At 42.2% G+C, this 24809-nt stretch overlaps 1 protein-coding gene across 1 annotated transcript in view; it reads right to left on the bottom strand.

Moving 5' to 3' along the window:
• The window catches only part of DPYD (dihydropyrimidine dehydrogenase), a 537067-nt gene that overhangs the window by 132128 nt on the left and 380130 nt on the right, over window positions 1–24809 (bottom strand). The window contains exons 15-16 of the mRNA XM_084637885.1: window positions 17083–17151; window positions 7658–7741 (exon numbers count right to left, since the gene is read on the bottom strand). Of these exons, the coding sequence (XP_084494011.1) occupies window positions 7658–7741; window positions 17083–17151 (153 nt within the window). The remainder of the gene's footprint in view (window positions 1–7657; window positions 7742–17082; window positions 17152–24809) is intronic.

The raw sequence follows: 24809 nt of genomic DNA, 5'->3' as shown, positions 1-24809 counted from the left end.
TATTGCCAGCAATACAGATGCCTCTTAAAATTACCCTCTGACAAACTACACTATTTAGGTGTCAGAATGTCTTTATTAATGGCTTGGAATTAATATCACATAAAAAGCTGAGTGTCATAATGCAGTATAAACAAATGTCCATTTTAGGCCAAACTCCCCTCCTTGTTCTCTGAATAAATCTGGAAATAATTCTTAAAATTTACTGAGGTGTAAAACAATAGAGGTGGCAGAGGGTGGGCAATAAATAGGTCAGAGAAAAACGGAACCGATTCCCAGATTTCTAAACATGTCCCAATTCCCACAAACTGTACAGACTGAAACGAAAAATGTAAGACAGTATGATTATCATTTAAGAAGAAAAACACACCAATCTTTTTCACACTAAACACAGCTAAAATACATATATACTTTCCTAGCATTATCTTTCCATGTAAGCAAGCAACTGCTGTAGTTATCCTAAGGATATTATGCAGTCATGAATGAGACGGGAGGAAGCCCATAGGACAGTCTCTCCGTTAAGATGTGGCCCATACTATGAAGAAAGTCTGAGAACTCCTGATGGATGGAACAAACAGGATAGCTCTACTGTCTCAAGCCCCACCTTGTTGTTTTCCTGGAGAGTATCCCAGCTCCTTTTTAAGATTCACAGTCTCACTTGGCTCAACTGCATCCGCTTACTTCCCACCTGGGGGTGCCTCTGAAAACACCTATTGGGATTTAACTCAGAATACTACATGGCACTGTCTGACTTAACATGATGTACCCCATGGAGTACCACATGGGAAGGTTACATTTTGGATAAGGGACCCCTTTGGTGGATCACTGAAAGACCTGTGGTACCCCCTTTATTCAGTCCTTACTTCAGCAAACCTCATTGGAAGTTAATAAAAATTTGCCTGAGCTAGGTCCAAAATGTTGAGGAAGAATTTCACAATTTTGCTTTGTGTGTGTGTGTGTGTGTGTGTATATATATATATATGGCTAAAGAACTTAAATTGTGTTCTGGTCTCTCACAGCTGCTGCTCCGAGGCAGTTAAATAAAGAAAAATATATATTTAAATGAGAGTAGTAAGAATAAACATTAAAAAAATCCATATTGTATGGAGAACAGAGAAATGCTATTAATATACAAACATATATGCCTATGTAATGTAATCTTATTGGTTTACAGAGCCAAACTCCTCTGAGGAGTGTCACAAATCCACATGATATCCAGGTGTGCTCAAATTTTGCATTTGGTTCTCTGATTTTACACTAGTTGAAAGATATGTAAAAACTCATGTAGGCAGACAGCTCCCTACTGACTACACTTCTAAGCAGCTTCACATGCATACATTACTCCAGCCAGCTAAGGTTGGATGTAACTTATGCTCAAAAAATGAGCTTGAAATCTGTCTATTTCTGTTTCCATGAGAAGCCCTTCAGGGTTCTCTCTGACCAAATGACACCCCCTTAAGAGACTATGGAATGACACATTGAGACAATCCACAAATGCATAACTTGTTCCCAGAATGAGATATGCAGTGCAGATTTGAGGACAGAATTTGGCTAATCAACAAGTCAGATATGGTTATTGCAGATGTTTGTTGTTGCTTTTGAGCAAATGCACCTTGTAAAAAAACCTATAACAGCTGTGACAGACTTGGAACCTTTTATAAATTTTCATCTCTTTTTTTTTAAATCATAATTTTGAGAACTGACCACTGTACATACACACTTTACTAGTCATTAAAAGTAATATAGGCAATGAAGGATATTGATACCATGTTCCAGGAAATAATCTTTTCTAGATACTATATCTGGTGGAACTGTAAACCTGAGAATCAACTGAAGTGTGTCAATAGTCCCATTGAAATTGTTATGACCCCTATTGTATACAAGGTCGAGGGTTTAAAAATAAAACTTTATAGTTAACTTGCCTCATTGTACTTAGGTTCTGGATTGTTTTAGGTTCAGCTGAAGAGGCAGGGGTAAATTAGAGGGCATCTATTGGATTTGCACCCCCGATAGATAGATAGATAGATTAGATAGATAAAAACTACATTAAAGTGGCAAAATCAAGCATTCAAAAGTTAGGAAATGCCAGACTTAAAGGTGGCAGTGCTAAGCTTTGTTCAGACCCCTTGTGCATATGCACTGTGATAGTCTTTAACGACATGATCCTATACTGTTTTTCTCACAGGATTCCTGCCTGCATTCAAGTCAGGCAGCTTCCTCCTCCATACTGCCTGAGAGTCACCACCCTGCACTTTAAGCAGGGAGGGGTTTGTCTGTCTGGCCGCGAGAAGAGGGCAATGCTTTCTGGCTTAGGGGGAGGAGGGGAGATGTAAAATTGCTGGAAAAGCAGTCAGTATGGTGGATGACTCACCACCTAGGAATGAGGGGTTTAAAAAGGTCAGCCAGGGACTGGACCCTCCCTGCATCACTTGGAACAGGCTGGGCAGCACCCCTACTCTCTCCCTATTTAGGTCACCAATATGCTGGGTGTTTACCTATATCTGAAATAAGAAATAAGAAACGATAAAATGGATAAGACTGAGTCCGTCTGGGCAAAAATTACATTGGGGAAGAAAACTATTAGAGCCTCCCCTGGGATAGTGCTTGGGGTGAGCTATAGACAGCCGGGATCTAATTTGGATATGGATAGAGCCCTTTTTAATGTTTTTAATAAAGTAAATACTAATGGAAACTGTGTGATCATGGGAGACTTTAACTTCCCAGATATAGACTGGAGGACGAGTGCTACTAATAATATTAAGGCTCAGATTTTCCTAGATGAGATAGCTGATGGATTCCTTCAGCAACTAGTTGCTGAACCAACTAGAGGGGATGCCATTTTAGATTTGGTTTTGGTGAGTAGTGAGGACCTCATAGAAGAAATGGTTGTAGGGGATAGTCTTGGCTCAAGTGATCATGAGCTAATTCAGTTTAAACTGAACAGAAGGATTAATAAAAATAAATCTGCAACTAGGGTTTTTGATTTCAAAAGGGCTGACTTTCAAAAATTAAGGAAATTAGTTAGGGAAGTGGATTGGACTGAAGAATTTATAGATCTAAAGGTAGAGGAGGCCTGGGATTATTTTAAATCAAAGCTGCAGAAGCTATCGGAAGCCTGCATCCCAAGAAAGGGGAAAAAATTCATAGGCAGGAGTTGTAGACCAAGCTGGATGAACAAGCATCTCAGAGAGGTGATTAAGAAAAAGCAGAAAGCATACAGGGAGTGGAAGAAGGGAGGGATCAGCAAGGAAAGCTACTTTATTGAGGTCAGAACATGTAGGGATAAAGTGAGACAGGCTAAAAGTCAAGTAGAGTTGGACCTTGCAAAGGGAATTAAAACCAATAGTAAAAGGTTCTATAGTCATATAAATAAGAAGAAAACAAAGAAAGAAGAAGTGGGACCACTAAACACTGAGGATGGAGTGGAGGTCAAGGATAATCTAGGCATAGCCCAATATCTAAACAAATACGTTGCCTCAGTCTTTAATAAGACTAAAGAGGATCTTAGAGATAATGGTAGCATGACAAATGGGAATGAGGATATGGAGGTAGATCTTACCATATCTGAGGTAGAAGCGAAACTCAAACAGCTTAATGGGACTAAATCGGGGGGCCCAGATAATCTTCATCCAAGAATATTAAAGGAATTGGCACATGAAATTGCAAGCCCATTAGCAAGAATTTTTAATGAATCTGTAAACTCAGGGGTTGTACCGTATGATTGGAGAATTGCTAACATAGTTCCTATTTTTAAGAAAGGGAAAAAAAGTGATCTGGGTAATTATAGGCCTGTTTGACATCCGTAGTATGCAAGGTCTTGGAAAAAATTTTGAAGGAAAAGGTAGTTAAGGACATTGAAGTCAGTGGTAAATGGGACAAAATACAACATGGTTTTACAAAAGGTAGATTGTGCCAAACCAACCTGATCTCCTTCTTTGAGAAATTAACAGATTTTTTAGACAAAGGAAACGCAGTGGATCTAATTTACCTAGATTTCAGTAAGGCATTTGATACTGTGCCACATGGGGAATTATTAGTTAAATTGGATAAGATGGGGATCAATAAGAAAATTGAAAGGTGGATAAGGAATTGGTTAAAGGGGAGACTACAAGGGGTCCTACTGAAAGGTGAACTGTCAGGCTGGAGGGACGTTACCAGGGGAGTTCCTCAGGGATCAGTTTTGGGACCGATCTTATTTAATCTTTTTATTACTGACCTTGGCACAAAAAGTGGGAGTGTGTTAATAAAGTTTGCGGATGATACAAAGCTGGGAGGTATTGCCAATTTAGAGAAGGCCTGGGATATCCGACAGGAGGACCTGGATGACCTTGTAAACTGGACTAATAGTAATAGGATGAAATTTAATAGTGAGAAGTGTAAGGTCATGCATTTAGGGATTAATAACAAGAATTTTAGTTATAAGCTAGGGAAGCATCAATTAGAAGTAACGGAGAAGGAAAAGGAGCTTGGAGTATTGGTTGATCATAGGATGACTATGAGCTGCCAATGTGATATGGCCGTGAAAAAAGCTAATGCGGTCTTGGGATGCATCAGGAGAGGTATTTCCAGTAGGGATAAGGAGGTTTTAGTACCGTTATACAAAGCACTGGTGAGACCTCACCTGGAATACTGTGTGCAGTTCTGGTCTCCCATGTTTAAGAAGGATGAATTCAACCTGGAACAGGTACAGAGAAGGGCTACTAGGATGATCCGAGGAATGGAAAACTTGTCTTATGAAAGGAGACTCAAGGAGCTTGGCTTGTTTAGCCTAACTAAAAGAAGGTTGAGGGGAGATATGATTGCTCTCTATAAATATATCAGAGGGATAAATACCAGAGAGGGAGAGGAATTATTTAAGCTCAGTACCAATGTGGACACAAGAACAAATGGATATAAACTGGCCACCAGGAAATTTAGACTAGAAATTAGACAAAGGTTTCTAACCATCAGAGGAGTGAAGTTTTGGAATAGCCTTCCAAGGGAAGCAGTGGGGGCAAAAAATCTATCTGGCTTTAAGATTAAACTCAATAAGTTTATGGAGGAGATGGTATGATGGGATAACATGGTTTTGGTAATTAAATATTCATGGTAAATAGGCCCAATGGCCTTTGATGGGATATTAGATGGGGTGGGATCCGAGTTACCCAGGAAGGAATTTTCTGCAGTATCTGGCTGATGAAGCTTGCCCATATGCTCAGGGTTTAGCTGATCGCCATATTTGGGGTCGGGAAGGAATTTTCTTCCAGGGCAGATTGGAAGAGGCCCTGGAGGTTTTTCGCCTTCCTCTGTAGCATGGGGCATGGGTCACTTGCTGGAGGATTCTCTGCTCCTTGAAGTCTTTAAACTACGATATGAGGACTTCAATATCACAGATATAGGTGTGAGGTTTTTTGCAGGAGTGATGGGTGAAATTCTGTGGCCTGCATTGTGCAGGAGGTCAGACTAGATGATCATAATGGTCCCTTCTGACCTAAATATCTATGAATATCTGCTGTGGGGCGAAAAACCCGCAACTTCACCTGGCCATTATGGTGATAATGGAAAAATTCCTTCCCATATTGGCCAGGCGCAGCTGGGGTTTTTTTGCCTTCCTTGCAGCAGGTTCAGGTGGGCTCTGTTCATGCAGAGCATGACGGGCGGTAGGCCATATGGCGCAACTCTTTATTTAAGTGAATAGCGGATGTTTAGTGCAGGTACTCCATAAATTAAGACACAAAAGATAAATGGATAAATGGCTTGGAAAAGGAATTAAGGAGAAGTGCTTGGTAATTGAAGGTGTTGGAGGCAGCTGGGGACTACTCTGATTGGTAGGCAGGGAGCCAACCCCCTCATCATTATAGTCCACCGTAACCCCTCCTATGGTGGTGGTGGTGGGGGGGGGGTCGGTAAGGTCCCGGCAAGGGAATTGCTGGAGGGACTTGGATGAAAAGGGTGGGGGGATCTGGTGGAAGTCCGCTCCCCCCCTCCCCCCCGAATTGCCTGAAATTGGAGGTTCCCGGCAGTGGATCTTCTGGAGGGACATCAACAGAAAGGGGTGGGGGTGGGGGGGGCACTGGAAAAAGCACTCACCCCCCTCCCTCTGGTTAAGTGTGGAGTTTTCACCTGCACATTTTATCCACCGGGTTAGTCCCAGACATCTAATAATAAAGTTGTGGCCTGATTAAACCTATATCTAATGTCTCCTGTCATTCTTTTGGCATAGCCAGACAACCAGAAGGGGAAGAACTGAGAGCACAGGAGAGACTGTTTCTCTACTCTTAGTTCTGGTGACCAGTGCTACAGCGGCCTGCAGCAATGATTGCAGGTAAAGTCTGGCTCAGCATGTGTCATCCTTGGCTGGAGCACACTCTGTTCAGAGGGAATCTTTGGAAAATTTATCTGAGAAACTCTAAAAAGTCCCTACTGCGCATGTGCAAACTGAGATTTTTCAAAGGTTTATAACTTGGCCAAATTTGAGGAGTATTCCCAGAAAACAGCATAGGCACATTTCTAACACAAAACAATCCTCCTTCCCCCACCTCCACCACATTTCAGGCCCTTGCTCCAATGCATGGAGGTAGTAGAGCTTTTCAATGAAAAGAAAATAAGAATTTTTTTAAACAAGGGCAAAACAACATTTTCCCTTAATCTCACTTTCAGCAATGACTGAATCATTTTTGCTGAACATTTCTAAAATAATTCAGCTTGACACAAACACCGGACAAGGAAAATTTCAGCCCAAATGGTTAAATTTTCAGAAAGTTATAAGTAGCCTTGGCAGATTTTTTTTAAATAATTTTGATGGATAATATCAATGTTTATGTTTTTAATAATTTTTATCCATTTAAATTTTAAGTTGCAAGAAATTATGCAGCAATCAGACAATAGTTATTTAATGACAGATGTTGAGATTCAAAAAGTTAAAGCTTTATAACTGTTAAGACACAAATTGTCAGCATCACATGTCAAAATATACCAAGTAAATATCCTAAAATCAAACTCTAATAAGTTCTCAAGCAGCATTTTTCTTATTTTGCCTGTCCTACATGTCGATTATTGATGGAAACATTTTTTATGTGTTTGGTGAAATTGACATTTACTAACATTTACTGATAAAAATGTAATCCTTCCAAGCCTAATTATTAAGTACTGAAAGCAGGGTTTTATAATGAAAAGTGTTGGACAACCCTTCTAGCACTACCAACCCCACCAATAATAAATATAGTTCAAATTCTTTTGCAATTTCCAAAACACAATTAAGGAATGAGGATCATATGCTAAAGAGTGTATAATACTATTTGTGTTGTGTTCCCTGTACCATAAAACCACTTTGAATTTAAACAGTTTGCACTGTGTAGTTCCAGAAGATATGGATCAACATTAATTAATAAGTAAAGACATTGCACTGAAAAATCAGCAAATTCTCGGACTTCTACAAACTATTTGATTTAATATTGTTTTCTTTCAAATACAAACATATCTTCATCCTCAATAAAACTAAACACTCTGTGTAATCTCAGCTTCTGTCACTTTCCACTTTTTAAGCACTCTAAATATTTAAACAAGGTAGACCTGAAAATCTCAAGCCAGTAATCTTCTCCGTATGCCTTTGCCCCTGAGGTATAACTATTAATGCACTAGCATCACATTGACATAAAAGAGATAGCTATTAAAGTCCTACCTGCCCACAGGCCAGGCCCATGCCTCTCTCCCCCATGCCATGAGGACACGATAAATTTAACTCCAGGGCATCTGCACCGGAAGCCTGTAAGACATGCACATACACATACACAAAATTAATCATAAAGTTTATACTCTTACATTCAGGTACTTTTGGAACTTGACACAGATCACTCGTTAAATGTAAGATTCCTTTTCTGTCAACCTTTTTTCTTTTGGTGTTTAATAATAAATAAATATAAGCTAGAGTTGTTTGGAAGTATCTATCAGTCACTTAAGGGGAGAGACCATTATGAAAGGGTTTTGTAGTTTTCTGAGGAAAAATCAGAAATTCAAAGTAAAGATTAAATTTATAAAGAAAAAAAAGTAAATATTTTACTTAAATATAAATATTTAAGGACACTTCAAAACCCAATTTTTTCAGATTGTTTACTCACGTTGAAACGTGATTTTTATTTTTCAAATTTTCAGATTGCTGGGCTCAGAAAAAATGGGTAAGATACTGGAATATTTCTTTATGAGAGTGGGACAAAAATCAGGAATAGCTCTGGTATCATGAAAACCACAACAGCTGTAAGAAATAAGACTTAATAAACCAGATTTTTATATTTGAATCAGACAGAAGATGCATATATACAAAGATGATAGCTAATAGTTTATAGGGTGGCCTTTTACATCAAGTTCAAATAAATTTTTACTTATACAAGTGTATCAGCATAGAAAGCTTACACCTCAAAGGGTTTGGCTTGGCTCAGATAACAAACACTCTAACATTTGGATGCTTTTCTGAATTCTACTGAAGCCTCTTGGTTCTGCAAAATTAGTTGGGAAACTGTGCGATAACAGGTTTCCTTGTAGCATTTCAATACTTCTGCTGCTGTTCCCAGCTGGAACCTGGACAGGCAGTGGAATGAGAGGATGCATAATAATGGAAGTAAAGTTAATCAAACTTCATATGTTAAAAAACACTGTGTTTAAGTTTGAGATATGCTGAAATTCAGGACAGTGTTCTTATTTTATCGTAACCAGTTTGCCCATCTGTATAACTGACTAAAACTGAAGAGGGACTAAAGGATCCATTATGATTAAATAAGCCATGCCCAGAAGAACTTTATTCAAAACTCAGCAAGAGTTTAGGGAAGTCACAATTCTGTAAAATGAAATCCATTATCTTCAGCTGAAGAAACTATTTATGCAGTTCTCACTCTCAGGAACTCAGAACCTCTGCTCAGATGCTGATAACAGCAGGAAGACCATCAACAAAACTTCATTTTCTCTTGTTCAATTCCACTACTGTACAGCCTCTTTGCAGAAGAGTTTTGAACTTTTGTCCACAGGCAGAACATCGTTGCTAAATTGGTTCTTCGTATTTGCCACCATGTGCCTGTTTCAGATTAACAGGAAGATTAATAGCTTTTAACTCTGATTTTATGTCACAGGGATACCTTAACCCTGGAGCAGCATCTGGCAAATCAAAACAAAAACATACTATTAAATTACTGTGCTTCACCTCCTACTGTGTGGTTGTTAGGGCATCCCCCACTACAACTATACTGAGCCCTATTGTGCACTACTTACACATTGCAATGGCCTTTGTTGCCAACTGCGTCCACATATCTATTCAGGGGACACCATCATAGGGCCTAATCACATCAGCCACACTATCAGAGGCTCGTTCACCTGCACATCTGCCAATGTGATATATGCCATCATGTGCCAGCAATGCCCCTCTGCCATGTACATTGGCCAAACTGGACAGACTCTACGTAAAAGAATAAATTGACACAAATCAGACGTCAAGAATTATAACATTCAAAAACCAGTCGGAGAACACTTCAATCTCTTTGGTCACTCAACTACAGACCTAAAAGCAGCAATTCTTCAACAAAAAAACTTCAAAACCAGACTCCAACGAGAGACTGCTGAATTGGAATTAATTTGCAAACTGGACACCATTAAATTAGGCTTGAATACAGACTGGGAGTGGATGTGTCATTACACAAAGTAAAACTATTTCCCCATGTTTATTCCCCTCCCCCCCCCCACGGTTCCTCACACTTTCTTGTCAACTGCTGGAAATGGCCCACCTTGATTATCAATACAAAAGTCGCCCCCCCACACTCTCTTGCTGGTAATAGCCCACCTTACCTGATCACTCTTGTTACAGTGTGTATGGTAACACCCATTGTTTCATGTTCTCTGTGTATATAAATCTCCCCACTGTATTTTCCATGGCATGCATCCGATGAAGTGAGCTGTAGCTCACGAAAGCTTATGCTCAAATAAATTTGTTAGTCTCTAAGGTGCCACAGGTACTCCTTTTCTTTTTGAAGAATAGGTAGGGACTCTCAGAGGGGCAGGAGATGGAGGATAGTCCCTTGGTCTTTTGGATTCGTTGAAAGAGATCCTACAATTAGTGTAGAAAAACCTTAAACAAGGCTCTTGGCCTGAGCTATTTGAAATTATATGTGCAACAAACAAATTGTGAATTACATCACTATGATCCTAGGCAACCCTGTGTTCACAAACTACACACAACTGCAATAAGTTTTGCACAAAATATGTGCTGTGAGGTATCACTTGAAAATTAACACTACACTGGTCAATAATATCACTGTAAAGTGTGTATAGCAATGTTGCATATGAAATTATGTACACTCATAATATTTTGCTTTAAACTCTATGACTAAAAGGTGTTTAAACCAGGCACATCATGGGGAGTTGATAAACAGGGTTTCTGCAGACAAAGGAAAGAGGCCAATAAGGTATGGCCCAAATTCAATGGGCCATTCATTTGTATTGGAGGAAGAGAGAGTTTGCATCGTAGCATCTACCAATAAGGGAGGAACCAGCATGGATCTGTAGCTTCCAGACACGATGGCTCCTTTACTCAGCATGAGCTAATGAACTTTATCTGTGGCTACCCTTCAGAAGAATACATTTCAAAGGTTCACTGAGCTATAAACAGAGGGGATTCAGAGTAGCAGCCCTGTTAGTCTGTATTCGCAAAAAGAAAAGGAGTACTTGTGGCACCTTAGAGAATAACCAATTTATTTGAGCATAAGCTTTCATGAGCTACATCTCACTTTAGAGGATGCAAACAGAGGGGAGTGAACCCCTAAGTTATCAATCGTAGAATCATAGAATCATAGAAAATCAGGGTTGGAAGGGACCCCTGAAGGTCATCTAGTCCAACCCCCTGCTCGAAGCAGGACCAATTCCCAGTTAAATCATCCCAGCCAGGGCTTTGTCAAGCCTGACCTTAAAAACCTCTAAGGACGGAGATTCTACCACCTCCCTAGGTAACGCATTCCAGTGTTTCACCACCCTCTTAGTGAAAAAGTTTTTCCTAATATCCAATCTAAACCTCCCCCACTGCAACTTGAGACCATTACTCCTCGTTCTGTCATCTGCTACCATTGAGAACAGTCTAGAGCCATCCTCTTTGGAACCCCCTTTCAGGTAGTTGAAAGCAGCTATCAAATCCCCCCTCATTCTTCTCTTCTGCAGGCTAAACAATCCCAGCTCCCTCAGCCTCTCCTCATAAGTCATGTGTTCTAGACCCCTAATAATTTTTGTTGCCCTTCGCTGGACTCTCTCCAATTTATCCACATCCTTCTTGTAGTGTGGGGCCCAAAACCGGACACTGTACTCCAGATGAGGCCTCACCAATGTCGAATAGAGGGGAACGATCACGTCCCTCGATCTGCTCGCTATGCCCCTACTTATACATCCCAAAATGCCATTGGCCTTCTTGGCAACAAGGGCACACTGCTGACCCATATCCAGCTTCTCATCCACTGTCACCCCTAGGTCCTTTTCCGCAGAACTGCTGCCTAGCCATTCGGTCCCTAGTCTGTAGCGGTGCATTGGATTCTTCCATCCTAAGTGCAGGACCCTGCACTTATCCTTATTGAACCTCATCAGATTTCTTTTGGCCCAATCCTCCAATTTGTCTAGGTCCTTCTGTATCCTATCCCTCCCCTCCAGCGTATCTACCACTCCTCCCAGTTTAGTATCACCCGCAAATTTGCTGAGAGTGCAATCCACACCATCCTCCAGATCATTTATGAAGATATTGAACAAAACCGGCCCCAGGACCGACCCTTGGGGCACTCCACTTGATACTGGCTGCCAACTAGACATGGAGCCATTGATCACTACCCGTTGAGCCCGACAATCTAGCCAGCTTTCTACCCACCTTATAGTGCATTCATCCAGCCCATACTTCTTTAACTTGCTGACAAGAATACTGTGGGAGACCGTGTCAAAAGCTTTGCTAAAGTCAAGAAACAATACATCCACTGCTTTCCCTTCATCCACAGAACCAGTAATCTCATCATAAAAGGCGATTAGATTAGTCAAGCATGACCTTCCCTTGGTGAATCCATGCTGGCTGTTCCTGATCACTTTCCTCTCATGCAAGTGCTTCAGGATCGATTCTTTGAGGACCTGCTCCATGATTTTTCCAGGGACTGAGGTGAGGCTGACTGGCCTGTAGTTCTCAGGATCCTCCTTCTTCCCTTTTTTAAAGATTGGCACTACATTAGCCTTTTTCCGGTCATCTGGGACTTCCCCTGTTCGCCACGAGTTTTCAAAGATAATGGCCAATGGCTCTGCAATCACAGCCGCCAATTCCTTCAGCACTCTCGGATGCAACTCGTCCGGCCCCATGGACTTGTGCACGTCCAGCTTTTCTAAATAGTCCCTAACCACCTCTATCTCCACAGAGGGCTGGCCATCTCTTCCCCATTTTGTGATGCCCAGCGCAGCAGTCTGGGAGCTGACCTTGTTAGTGAAAACAGAGGCAAAAAAAGCATTGAGTACATTAGCTTTTTCCACATCCTCTGTCACTAGGTTGCCTCCCTCATTCAGTAAGGGGCCCACACTTTCCTTGGCTTTCTTCTTGTTGCCAACATACCTGAAAAAACCCTTTTTGTTACTCTTGACATCTCTCGCTAGCTGCAGCTCCAGGTGTGATTTGGCCCTCCTGATTTCATTCCTACATGCCCGAGCAATATTTTTATACTCTTCTCTGGTCATATGTCCAACCTTCCACTTCTTGTAAGCTTCTTTTTTATGTTTAAGATCCGCTAGGATTTCACCATTAAGCCAAGCTGGTCGCCTGCCATATTTACTATTCTTTTGACTCATCAGAATGGTTTGTCCCTGTAACCTCAACAGGGATTCCTTGAAATACAGCCAGCTCTCCTGGACTCCTTTCCCCTTCAAGTTAGTCCCCCAGGGGATCCTGGCCATCCGTTCCCTGAGGGAGTCGAAGTCTGCTTTCCTGAAGTCCAGGGTCCGTATCCTGCTGCTTAATCACTTTAAGGAGACAAAGAAACAAAGAAATTTGATCTCTGTGATGGGTCCTGGCCAGACTGGCCAGTAAAAAGCTTGAAAGCACTTTGATTGAGAGAAAAAACATCTTGAACAAAGACAGTACCTTGCTAGATTATGTTTTATACGTCTAGATCTGTTTTTCACTTTTATTTGCTCTTCCTTTATTTCTATTACTTGGTATCTCTTAATCCATGATCTGTTGTTAATAAACTTGTTTTGCTTCCATTATAAATCATTAGTGCTGGCTAAACGCAGTAAAGTGTGTGATTTTAGTAAGCTGATAGGTTGGAATGTTATACAGCAGGGGTGGGCAAACAATGGCCCACAGGCCGGATCCAGCCCTTGAGCTCCCGCTGGGGAGTGATGTCTGAGGCTTGCCCCGCTCCGGTGCTCCAGCCAGGGAGCAGGGTCGGGGGGCTGCTCCATGCGGCTCCTGGAAACAGCAGCATAGCCCCTCTCCGGCTCCTACATGCTCCAATGGCCCCGCTCCAATGGCCCCCTCCGGCGCTCCAATGGGAGCTGCGGGGGTGGTACCTGCAGATGGGGCAGAGTGCCGAGCTGCCTGGCTGCACCTCCACATAGGAGCTGGAGAAGGGACATGCCGCTGCTTCTGAGAACTGCTTGAGGTAAGCGCTGCCTGTACCCCTGAGCCTCTCCCCATGCCCCAACCTCCTGCCCCAGCCCTGATCCCCCTCCCACCCTCTGAACCCCTCAATCCCAGCCCAGAGCACCCTCCTGCACCCCAAACCCCTCTTCCCCAGCCCCATCCGGAGCCCTCACCCCCACCACACCCCACTCCTCCGCCCCATCCCGGAGCCCCCTCCTGTACCCTGAATTCCTTATTTCTGGTCCCACCCCAGAGCCTGCACCCCCAACTAGAGCCCTCACCCCCACCCCAATTTTGTGAGCATTCATGGCCCACCATACAATTTATTTTCCCAGATGTGGCCCTCGGGCCAAAAAAGTTTCCCATCCCTGTTATACAGTCTCTGTAGAGGTAATGAACCTAATACTTTTTCTGTAAGAGTCCAGCGAGAGGGTCTGGACCCTGCAGGAAGATGATGTGGGCAAGTCTGGGGCTTGAAAAGTACTAAGGTCAACCTGCAAGGAGTATTCAAGTGGACAAAGCCAGGATGAAGCTTGTGGGCTGCTGGCTGGCTGTTTGGGTCAGATTTCTGAACCAAAGTTGCACAGTCACAAGACACCCAGGATTACAAATTACAATTACCTACATTGACTGAACCCCTTAGTAGCCCGGATAAACCCCCAAATGTCTCAATCACTAAAATGATCTATTTATAAAGATTATACCTGGCTCATGTTTTGTCTTGGCATGGAGAGGTGTTTAGTAGTTCAGTTTGCAACCTCTTCTCTATGCCTCAGACCTGATAACCTTGAAAACTTTGTTGGAATCAACCCTCTATAAACATTAAAATGGCAGTTAAACTAAATTGATGCATAATTTTTTCATCAGGAAAAGCTGATGTTTGCTTCCATTGATTAGTAGGAAGAAGGGAAGACAGAAACATTTTTAGAAGAAATATATAATAGAAAGATGAAAACATGGGAAAAATCACAAAGACATATTTATAATAAGCTACAAGGAAATTAAAAGGTCAGACACTATTTAAAGAATGTTCTTCAAAATAAATCAACCAAGTTCCCTCTTTGAGTTGATACTGTGAAATGCTCCAAAATGAGACACTAGCCACTGCACATTTAGACAACAAGTCAGAAAGAGGTTCAGTAGTTGCTGGTACACACAGATAACTCCTGTGCTCCGAAGACTAATCATGAAAGTTAGTGGTAAATATTTCCCAACTGCAGAAGTGGATTCCGTAACTGTATATGCTGTACAATTGCTTGCATCAGGGCATAGTGTTTGTTGTCGACCTCAGAAATAAAAATTAAAGAGTAGAGAACAAGGAAAAGCCCATGCAAGGTCCAATTAAGAATAAATAATGTTTCCCAAAATGTGTCGGACCTTTTCTTTAAGGTAATTAGCATAAATTAAAAATAAAAAAATACTGACAGATCTGATGACAGCAAACGAAAACATTTAATTTCCTCACCAAGTAACTCTGGCAGAGACCTCAAGACACAGTATCCATTCCCTTTGTCTTGTACTTGCCCCAAAGCTACAATTCTGTTCTGTATTTACATTTTTTCTTATTGAACTGGAGTAACTTTTGCCTGCTGTGTGGCACGTTTAAGCAGCTTTGAATGAATGTGATCATGGGAAAAGCTATCCATCATTTTCATGAGCCTTCTACTTCCTAGTCAGCTCTGCAACTTGTGACTATGAACCTGTTGTTACTTTTGTTATTGGCTTCCATGACAAGCTGACCTTTAACATGAATAGGTCGGTCTCCTGTGGAGACAGCATTCACAACCTTCTGGGGCTTATGCACTCCGGAAGGCCACATTTATTATCTTCTGGATAGCGTCTTAAATATGGTTCAGAAATATTACTGCATTTTATTATTTAATTATGCATGTCCATAACACGCTAGGTGCTTTCCAAGCTGCACACATTAAGAAATACTTTGACCAGGTAAATTACGTCACATTTTACAAAATATATTTATCCAACAACTCCAGCATTTCCAAAGCGTATTGCTAATACAACTGCAGATTCAAAATGTATCTTTTTTTTCAAATTGATAGCAATTACAGATTAAAAGAACACTAAGCATTTTTGCCTTATAGAAAAAAAAGAAGAGGAGTAAGCAGCATGATAAAGTCATTCATCATAGTCAGTTTAAAAGTGGTAAAGCTCATGTCAAGCATGAATTCCGCAAAAGATTTCATGGTCAATTAAGTAAATACAGGTATAAAATGGACCTAGTGTTGAAGATCACAAAACCAATTACTGATAATGTTTAATTTCACTTCCCTAAATCCCCAAAGTGATTTTTTTCCTCACAGGTTTAAAATGACCAAAGGAAATAGAGAAGCATCATTCCAGATCACTCTAAGAGGCTTTAGAAGGCTTTGTGAAGAAAAACCAATTATATACATAGAATCTAGCTATATACATATATGCACACACACACATATATATACACTCATCAGGACCAGCTCTAGGCACCAGCAAAGCAAGCACGTGCTTGAGATGGCGCAATTCCAGGGTCGGCATTTCGGCCATCCTGTTTTTTTTTTTGCTTGGGCAGTTGCGCTCTTGAAGCTTGGGGGAGCAAAAAACCTAGAGCCGGCCCTGACACTCATAAATATATGCAGTCCCCCAATTATTTACGTGTGTGGTATTTCTAATGTAATTAATTCTGATCTAAAGCTAAGAATAGGACGAGCTAATTGGTTTTTCTTCATAAAGGGCATTAAAGATTTGGAAATACACCTCTTTATTTCCTGTGGACATTGTAAACCTGTGAGGAATAAAATCTGTTTCATATTTAAAAAATATCCTGTCTTAATCAAGTGTTTCTTATGATATTCATCATGGACATACATATTTTTAATAGCCTTTTTTCCTTCAAACTGAAATACAAATTTCAGGCGTATGGTTGGTTGTTTGAATTTATGCAAGATTGGATTTATATTACAGAAAACCTGCTGACTGCTATTATATACAATGGCTTTCTTTGCTATCATTTTTGCAATTCTGTATTAAAACTAGAATAGCATTAAATGAGCCTTTTATACTTTAAATATTCAAGAGGTTTATATTCAAAATTTCTTCTGTGCTGTCAAACTAGTGTGCCTGTAGGCAAGGTAAGATCAAGTTAGGCTCTCAAAGGTAGAATTAAATTTTATCAGGGCATTCATCATAATATACAGTTTGCTTAAAATGCAAATAAAAAGTATGTGGATTCAGAGACTAAAGGCTTTTCAGGTCGTGTGTAAAAATCCAAGGGACGGCTTTTATGGAATAGCTGTTCTTTAAATTTACATTTCCTTCATTTTAATGAAAACACAGAATAAACAAATTATGATGGACATGCTTTAAATGTTCATTTTTTACTTTGAATCTATTTCTTCTGTAGAGTTTCTTATTGCAGCTCTTTATTTAAGAAGAATAAAAACAAGACAAAAAAGATGAGAAACATATTACGGAACCATTACCTCAGCCATTTTTGAAAGTTCAGTCCAGTCATCCTTGTTGTAGCTGCACATGATACTGGCAATTACAATCTGAAAAGAAAATGCATACAATAATTTGTAAGCTGCTGTATATGTGAATTATAACTACTATGTATAATGACAAAGAATCCTGTTGTACTTCCAACCAGTAACTATTATAGCACTGTATCTGCACATCCAAATCACAGAAGGCAAAAAAGATCCACAGCTTATCAATGTTTTCAGTATTAAAAAACAATTATTCAGCAAAGCTGGCAATACTACACAACCTTAATTTTACAGTAGTTTACACTGTCATCAACATATAGAGCCCAATTCTGCTCCCAAACAGTCAATGAGACAGAAGCAGGCCTAAGCACGGTATCAAACAGGTGCATTACCGAACCTAGCTGTTTACTGGGGACAAAACTGTAATTTTAACAGTTTATTATTACTTACAAAATCAACAGTATTCTAGGAACTTTACAGATAGGTAAGAAGACATGTCTCTGCTCCAAAGAGTTAACAATCTAGATTGGCAGCACAGAAATACAAAACTCCCATTAATGTTAATGAAGCTAGGATTTGACACAAGGTTGGGGGGATATAACACTGATATTAGCTATATCTTTGAGTAGCTCCACCAAATATATATTTTTTAAATGTCTGGATCTTCTAATCTCTCGTTTAATCCCCTCCGTGAAGGGAAGAGAGGGGATAGCAGGCCATTCGGAGTAAGTTTGTTTTAATGAGGGAATGGCAGTAGGAAAGAGTGTTACTCATGCATAAAGTTACAAAAAGCCTTAAGTCTTTGCAGGATTGGGGGTCTAATTTATTGTTCACTTTCACCTCCTGGCAATTTTCAGTGCTATTGTTTCCAGGTTTCTCCCTCTAAGATTATTTGCATTCTTTTCCCTGAAGACGATTTGGCTTTCATTTTTCCAAGGTGAATTTCATTTATTTTCTGGCCATTTTTGCAGTCTCTCAAGGTCTTTGTCTGTTATTTCTCTTTCCTCCCTGTTGTTCTCTACACCTCTCAGTTTTTGTATCTGTGAATATAATTAAGTGCTGATTATCTCAGCTTCCAGATCATTAAAGGTTTTAAATAAAACTGGATCTAACATGTCGTCTCTGATACTCCAGCTAGATACCTCTCTCCAACTCAATACATTGTTGGTATGGGCCTTCAGCCAATTTCCAATTTATGTGACAGTATCCAGTGAACTGATACTAGCAGACAGCATCTGCCCTGGACTGCCAGATCTTAGGAGACTCCATCATATACTTTGAGGGACATCAGAAGAATGAGGGTGTCGTATTTTCTGCTGGCATAAATCACTGAAGTCGATAGAGTTACACCAGCAGAGAATTTAGCCCAAGAGACTCTACAGAGGGCAGAAATATAGGAAGAGGTTAGAAGGGAAAAAGCAGAATTGAAGGGAAACATGGCATACAAGTTAAAAGGTCCATTGAGGCAGATTAGCCAGAGAAATTACAGAAGGATAGTGGTGGACTATTTTGTGTACAAAAGGACAGCCATAGACAGTAAAGAAGATACTTTTTTTTAATGTTTAAGACAGTTTGAGATGTAGCTTTGTTCAGAGGTAGGATTGATGTTTGGGCTGGATCTTTTATTGATCTGAACCATTTTGGTCATCTCTATTTGTATCTGGGATGAGAATAGCATTTGGATTCTATGGGCAAAATCCTTCCCTCAGCAAAGGCTATCGTGGTCAGATTTTATTACTCATTTATGTGAGGGAGATGTTTAAAAAGTCTCTTTTTAAAAAACCACCGTAAGAACAGCCATACTGGGCCAAACCAAAGGTCCATCTAGCCCAGTATCCTGTCTTCCAATAGTGGCCAATACCAGGTGCTTCTCAGGGAATGAACAGAACAGCTAGTCATGAAGTGATCCATCCCTTCTCACCCATTCCTAGCTTCTGGCAAACAGAGGCTAGGGACACCATCACCGCCCATCCTGGCTAATAGCCATTGATAGACCTATCCTCCATGAATTTATCTAGTTCCCTCTGTGCAAATTTGATGGTTGGAAAATATGTGGAAGATGAGATATTTAAGCTCTCCAGGGAAGTGGGGGAAAGGGGCAGGAGAAACAATGAGCACAGTTCCATGGAAAGTAAAAGGAGTTGCCCAAAGAACAATTCAACTGCCAAAAGCAGTTTCATGCTTTTATAATGAAGAAATGTGAAATAGAAATCTCTCTTTTTCTTCAATAAAAATAAAAAATTGCATTGCTCTAAAGAGTTGCTTTTGTTTTTTTCTTTTTCTTTTTTTTTTTTGGCAAAATAAAAGATTTTGAAGTACTATATTTCTGCTGTTAATATATTAAATGTATATATCTTTAGTTGCATACCTACTAGCATAAATATAAAAAACTAATTCTTGATTAAACATGTGCAGTCACTGTTGGTGTGTTTATTGCACCCCTTAAAGTATATGAGAGGAATAATATGTCAATTTCTGATAATGACATTCCTTTATAATACATTTTTTAAAAAAGCAAAAATCTTTATATAGTTACAGGACAGGAAGTTCTATGGCCTGTATTATTCCAGAGGTTAGACTCGATGATCACAATTGTCCTTTCTGGTACTGAAATCTATGAACTCTATTTCATAAGCATTTAAACTATCTTGGAAAACTCAAGATGACTTAAGTGCTAATAAAACAAACATCAACAAGAATAAATACTTTTTAACAAGGCAGTTTTTTTTGTATTAAATATCCAAGAGCATCAAAACTTGAAGCTCATTGTGTTTCATACTTCATACTTTTAGGAAAGTATGTATATATTCAGAAACTGAAGGATAAAGAACTGTATAAAATGCTGCACTGGCTGGATGCTGGCCAAGAATCCATGTCTTGTGAAATTTCCAGTTTCTGGAAGCTGACTAAAAAAAGAAAGATATCCTGACAACATGAGATTTAAAAAAAAATTTTTTTTTACATTCTGGAGTCACAATCTGAAGTACATTGGAAATCTAGGAAACAATTCAAGTTCAACTTAAACTATTATTTTTTTTAGCAGGAAAAAGCTGTAGAGCAACAAAGGTGAATAAGTATTATTATAAGTAGATGAGTTAGATTTCCTCAAGCGTTATTAATGAAGTCTGAAAATTCTACTGGGAGTATACGAAGGAGGAGGAACAAGATATATGGTGTTTCAAGGAGCTGTTAATTAAGAAAACATAGAATCATAGAAGATTAGGGTTGAAAGAGACCTCAGGAGGTCATCTAGTCCAACCCAGTGGTGAGCTGGAGCCGGTCCGCGCGAAGCGGTTGTTAAATTTAGAAGCAGTTTTAGAACCAGTTGTTAGGGTTCCCTGAGCTCCCGGCTGGGGAGGCTCCCCCGGCCCCTCCTCCACCTTCCCCCCTCTCGCAGAGCCTCAGCATGCTCTGGACCGCTCCTGGGCAGCTCTGCAGCGCCTGCAGCTTTGAGCAGCACGGTAAGGGGGTGGGGCTGTAAGCGCCAGCGGGCTGCGCGGCATCCATACACGCTGCCCTGAGCAGCATGGTAAGGGGCTGGGCCGGGGCTGGGAGGAGGGGTTGGATAAGGAGCAGGGAGCGGTTGGAGGGGGTGGAGGTTTTGGAGGGGTGGTCAGGGGACAGGAGGGGTTGGGTAGGCAGTCGCCGCCCCACAAAGTGCCAGCCAGGCTGGGGCTTGGCTGGAGCAGCCCCCTAGGCCGAGGGGGCCCCGACTCATGGTGCTAGGGAGGGTGCATGGTGTAGGGCTCAGTGTTATAGAAGGGGGCTGTTGGAGACAGGGCCGGCTCTAGGCACCAGCAAAACAAGCAGGTGCTTGGGGTGGCACATTTCTAGGGGCAGCGTTCCGGCACTGGTCATAGCGCCCCTAGAAGTGTGCCCCCGCTGCCCCAGCTCGCCTCCGCCTGCTCCCCTGAGCGCCCCGCTGCCCCACTTCGTGCGGCGAGGCAGGAAGAAGCCGAGCGGCAGCACGGTCAGGGGAGGCGGCAGTGGTGGAGTGGAGGTGAGCTGGCGCAGGGAGCGGTTCCTCTACCCCCCCCCTTACTTCCTGTGCTCCCCCACCCACCCTTGCTCACCTCCGCTCCGCCTGCTCCCCTGAATGTGCTGCCTCTCCCTCGCCTGAGAGGGAGGAGGGAGAAGCGGAGCTGCAGCGTGTTCAGGGGAGCAGGCAGAGCGGAGGTGAGTTAGGGCACGGGGTTGTGGGGGGGAAGCCGTAGGGAGCAATGCGGGGGGGGGAGGAATGTGGCACGCCCGGGGGAGGAGGCAGGGCTGGGGATTTGGGGAAGGGGGTTGGGAAGGGGTGGAGCAGGGGGCGGCCAAAAATTTTTTTGCTTGGGGCGGCAAAAATTGTAGAGCCGGCCCTGATTGGAGAAGGGGCTCCATGCTAGAGCGGGGTGCATGAAGCAGCACCGTTTGGGGGGCGCGGGGCTATGGAAGGGCTGCGGGGCCCCACATCCTGTCTCGGGGCAGGGGTCGCGCTGCGGCTGGTACCTGCGCTGTGCAGCCATCCGAGCAGCCACTCCAGGGCCCCGTGCACAGAGGCCGATCCAATGCCGCTTCACTCAGCAGCCGCAGTCAAGCTCCATGCTGCTTCCTTGCCCAGTCCAGGAAGCGTGACCGGCTGCACTGGGCAGGGAGATCAGGCACCACATGACTGGGCACCGTGTAGGGCAGGGGAGCCAGGCCTCTGGCAGCAGCAGCCTCCTCTGCCCCAGGAGCCAGGCAGGGCCAGCTGGTGCCATGGCTGGGGGCTGCCTTGAGCGTGCTGGGGCGAGCCCCTTCCCCAGTCTCTCCCGCTCCTGCGCTGTGGGGCTGTCCAGCCTCTGCCACTTGGGGGCGCTCACATCCCACGGTGGAGAGTCAGGGAGAAGGCAGCCTTTGTCTGCAGGGAGCCGCCACCCCACATGCCGGGAGCGACCCCACTGATGCAAGAGCTGCAGGTCTCCTGGGCCACGAGCAGGCACCTGGGATGGAGAACATGCCTGGGGAGGGCAGGGGGGCAGGACAGAGCCTGGGGTGCAGGATGGAGCCTGGGGGTGGGGGTGGGAGGGGACAGGATAGAGGCACATCTCTTAAATCAGAACTTTTTATAGGGAACAGGTTGTTAAGATTTTGTCAGCTCATCACTGGTCCAACCCCCTGCTCAAATAAGGACCAACCCCAACTAAATCATCCCAGCCAGGGCTTTGTCAAGCCAGGCCTTAAAAAGCTCTAAGGATGGAGATTCCACCACCTCCCTAGGTAACCCATTTCAGTGCTTCACCACCCTCCTACTGAAATAGTTTTTTCTAATATCTAAGCTAGACCTCCCACAGTGCAACTTGAGACCATTGCTCCTTGTTCTGTCAGTTGCCATCACTGAGAAACAGCCTAGCTCCATCGTTTTTTGAATCCCCCTTTAGGTAGTTGAAGGCTGCTATCAAATCCCCCCTCTTCTCTTCTGCAGACTACATAAGCCCAGTTCCCACAGCCTCTCCTCATAAGTCATGTGCCCCAGCCCCCTAATCATTTTTGTTGCCCTTTGCTGGACTCTCTCCATTTTGTCCACATCCTTTCTGCAGTGGGGGGCTCAAAACTGGAAGCAATACTCCAGATGTGGCCTCACCTTGCCGAATAGAGGGGACATGTTTATTAAATAATGATTAATGTTAGTATTCACATTTAAAATTATGTATGTATCTGTGTCTAACGTAGTGGATAATGGTAACAATAATATAGTTCAGGGATCGGCAACCTTTCGCACGCAGCCTGTCAGGGAAAGCTGCTGGTGGGTCGGGACAGTTTGTTTACCTGCAGCATTTGCAGGTTCGGCTGATCGCAGCTCCCACTGGCCGCAGTTAGCCGTTCTAGGCCAATGGGGGCTGCGGGAAGCAGTGCGGGCTGAGGGACGTGCTGGGCGCTACTTCACGCAGTCCCCCATTGGCCTGAAACGGCGAACCATGGCCAGTGGGAGCCGCGATCGGCTGAACCTGCGGACACGGCAGATAAACAACCCGCCCCGGCAGGTAAACAAACCGTCAGTGGCTTTCCGTGACGGGCCGTGTGCCAAAGGTTGCTGATCCCTGATATCGTTGAAAGCAGAAATTGCATTTCCATTGTAAATGTTCTTGTGAAAAATATGATGAAAAAGTTTTTAAAATAATATTTTGTTTTATTCTCTCTTTTTCCTAATGTTCTCTTACAACTGGAAATTAAAACTGATTTTCCTATTTCAAACCCAATCCTCCACTTTTGTAAACAGTCCTTACTCAAGGGACTACTCCCTCAGATGAGACTGGGACAAATAATATGAGAGCTACTCTTGTAGGCAATGATTTATCCTTTTTCATTTGTTAAATATTGCTTTTTCTGCATTTCTAATGCAGCACAGGCCAAGATTTCTCAGTTTTGTTTAAATCTGTCTTTCGTTCATCAGCATCAGTGATACTAGTGCAGCTCTGGGAACAGGGTTCATTACTTAACTTGTGTTCCTTCTATTAGCTTTCTCACAAAAAAGCCTCTGTAGTTAGGCTAATTTCACTTGATATCAATAACCAAATCTTGTTTTAATAGCCAGGTAGGGCACTTTGGTGATGTCAGAGGCATGTATTAATGCCTAACAACACAGGGCTTGGAATTTATCAAGAAAATGCAGAGTAAAACCCATATACTTATTATATACAATGGATGGAAAATAAGGAAAGCAAAAAGGACAAAGGGTAAAAATCATTCCTTTCATTTTTTAGTGTAAACTAATGTACCCGTTAATTGCAAATTTCTCAATCCTCTCCTTCCTTTTCTAGCACTCTATAGACTATTGGCCTCTAAAATGCCAGTTTGAAAAAGTATATGAACCTGCAGAACAATTTCCTACAAACATATCCTTAGAATTTAAGCATCCAATGACAATTTTCAAAAAATTTGTAAAGGTAGAGTGACGCGCAGCCTAGACCTTGTCTCCCAAGGACCAGCTCAGAATGAATTTTTATATTTGACTCCTGTCAGGAGTCCAGAAAAGAGAATTCATAATAGAAATATAGAGAAAACTTTAATTGTGATTATTTGAACAATGGTTTTGAGATAAATCTTAGGCCAAGTCTTGCTCACCTTACATACGTAGTCTATTGACTAACTAATAGAGCATGCAATAAAGCTACTGCTAAAATATAACATCTCGTAAATGAATATGGGCTAAATTGTGGCTTTACCATAAATCCTGAATAAGGGGCAGCATGTGGTTGTGCTGATTCAAAAGCAGACTAGAAAACCAGTCATGATTGTATCACAATCTGGTGCCCAGTTCACCCTTTGCTCCAGAACAGAAGTGCCAGCCCTGTATCAGACACAGATTGCTTTCCTCTTTGCACCAGCTAACTACATTGGCCAGCGTGTATATGTGTGTGTGTGGGAGGTGAGGTGTAGTGTAGCCTACTCCCCTCCCACCCAGGCTGGAGGGGGAGGAGTGGCCCCACATTCACTGCTTTCCCCTACACTACTTCCCATATGAGTAGTCGTGGCAGAGGACTAAATGGATTCCTTACTCCCTGAGTGGGCACACAGGGTAAGTGACAATCTCTCCCTGTGCTTACAAGGATGAACAATTTTACAAAGAACAAGTTTGTGAACTTAAGTCAGACTTCATGTTTAGAACAGGCTGCATTAGGCATGGGATTTTCTTGATTATTCGTGCAGCAAAAGGCCCTGAAAGAAACCTTTTTTTTTTTTTTTTTGCACTATAATCTGCC

This window comes from Lepidochelys olivacea (assembly GCF_965140295.1).
Source record: "Lepidochelys olivacea isolate rLepOli2 genome assembly, chromosome: 8".
Taxonomy (NCBI): Eukaryota; Metazoa; Chordata; order Testudines; family Cheloniidae; genus Lepidochelys; species Lepidochelys olivacea.
Note: the sequence above shows the minus strand (reverse complement) of the source record. Positions and strands in the feature narration are given on the sequence as shown.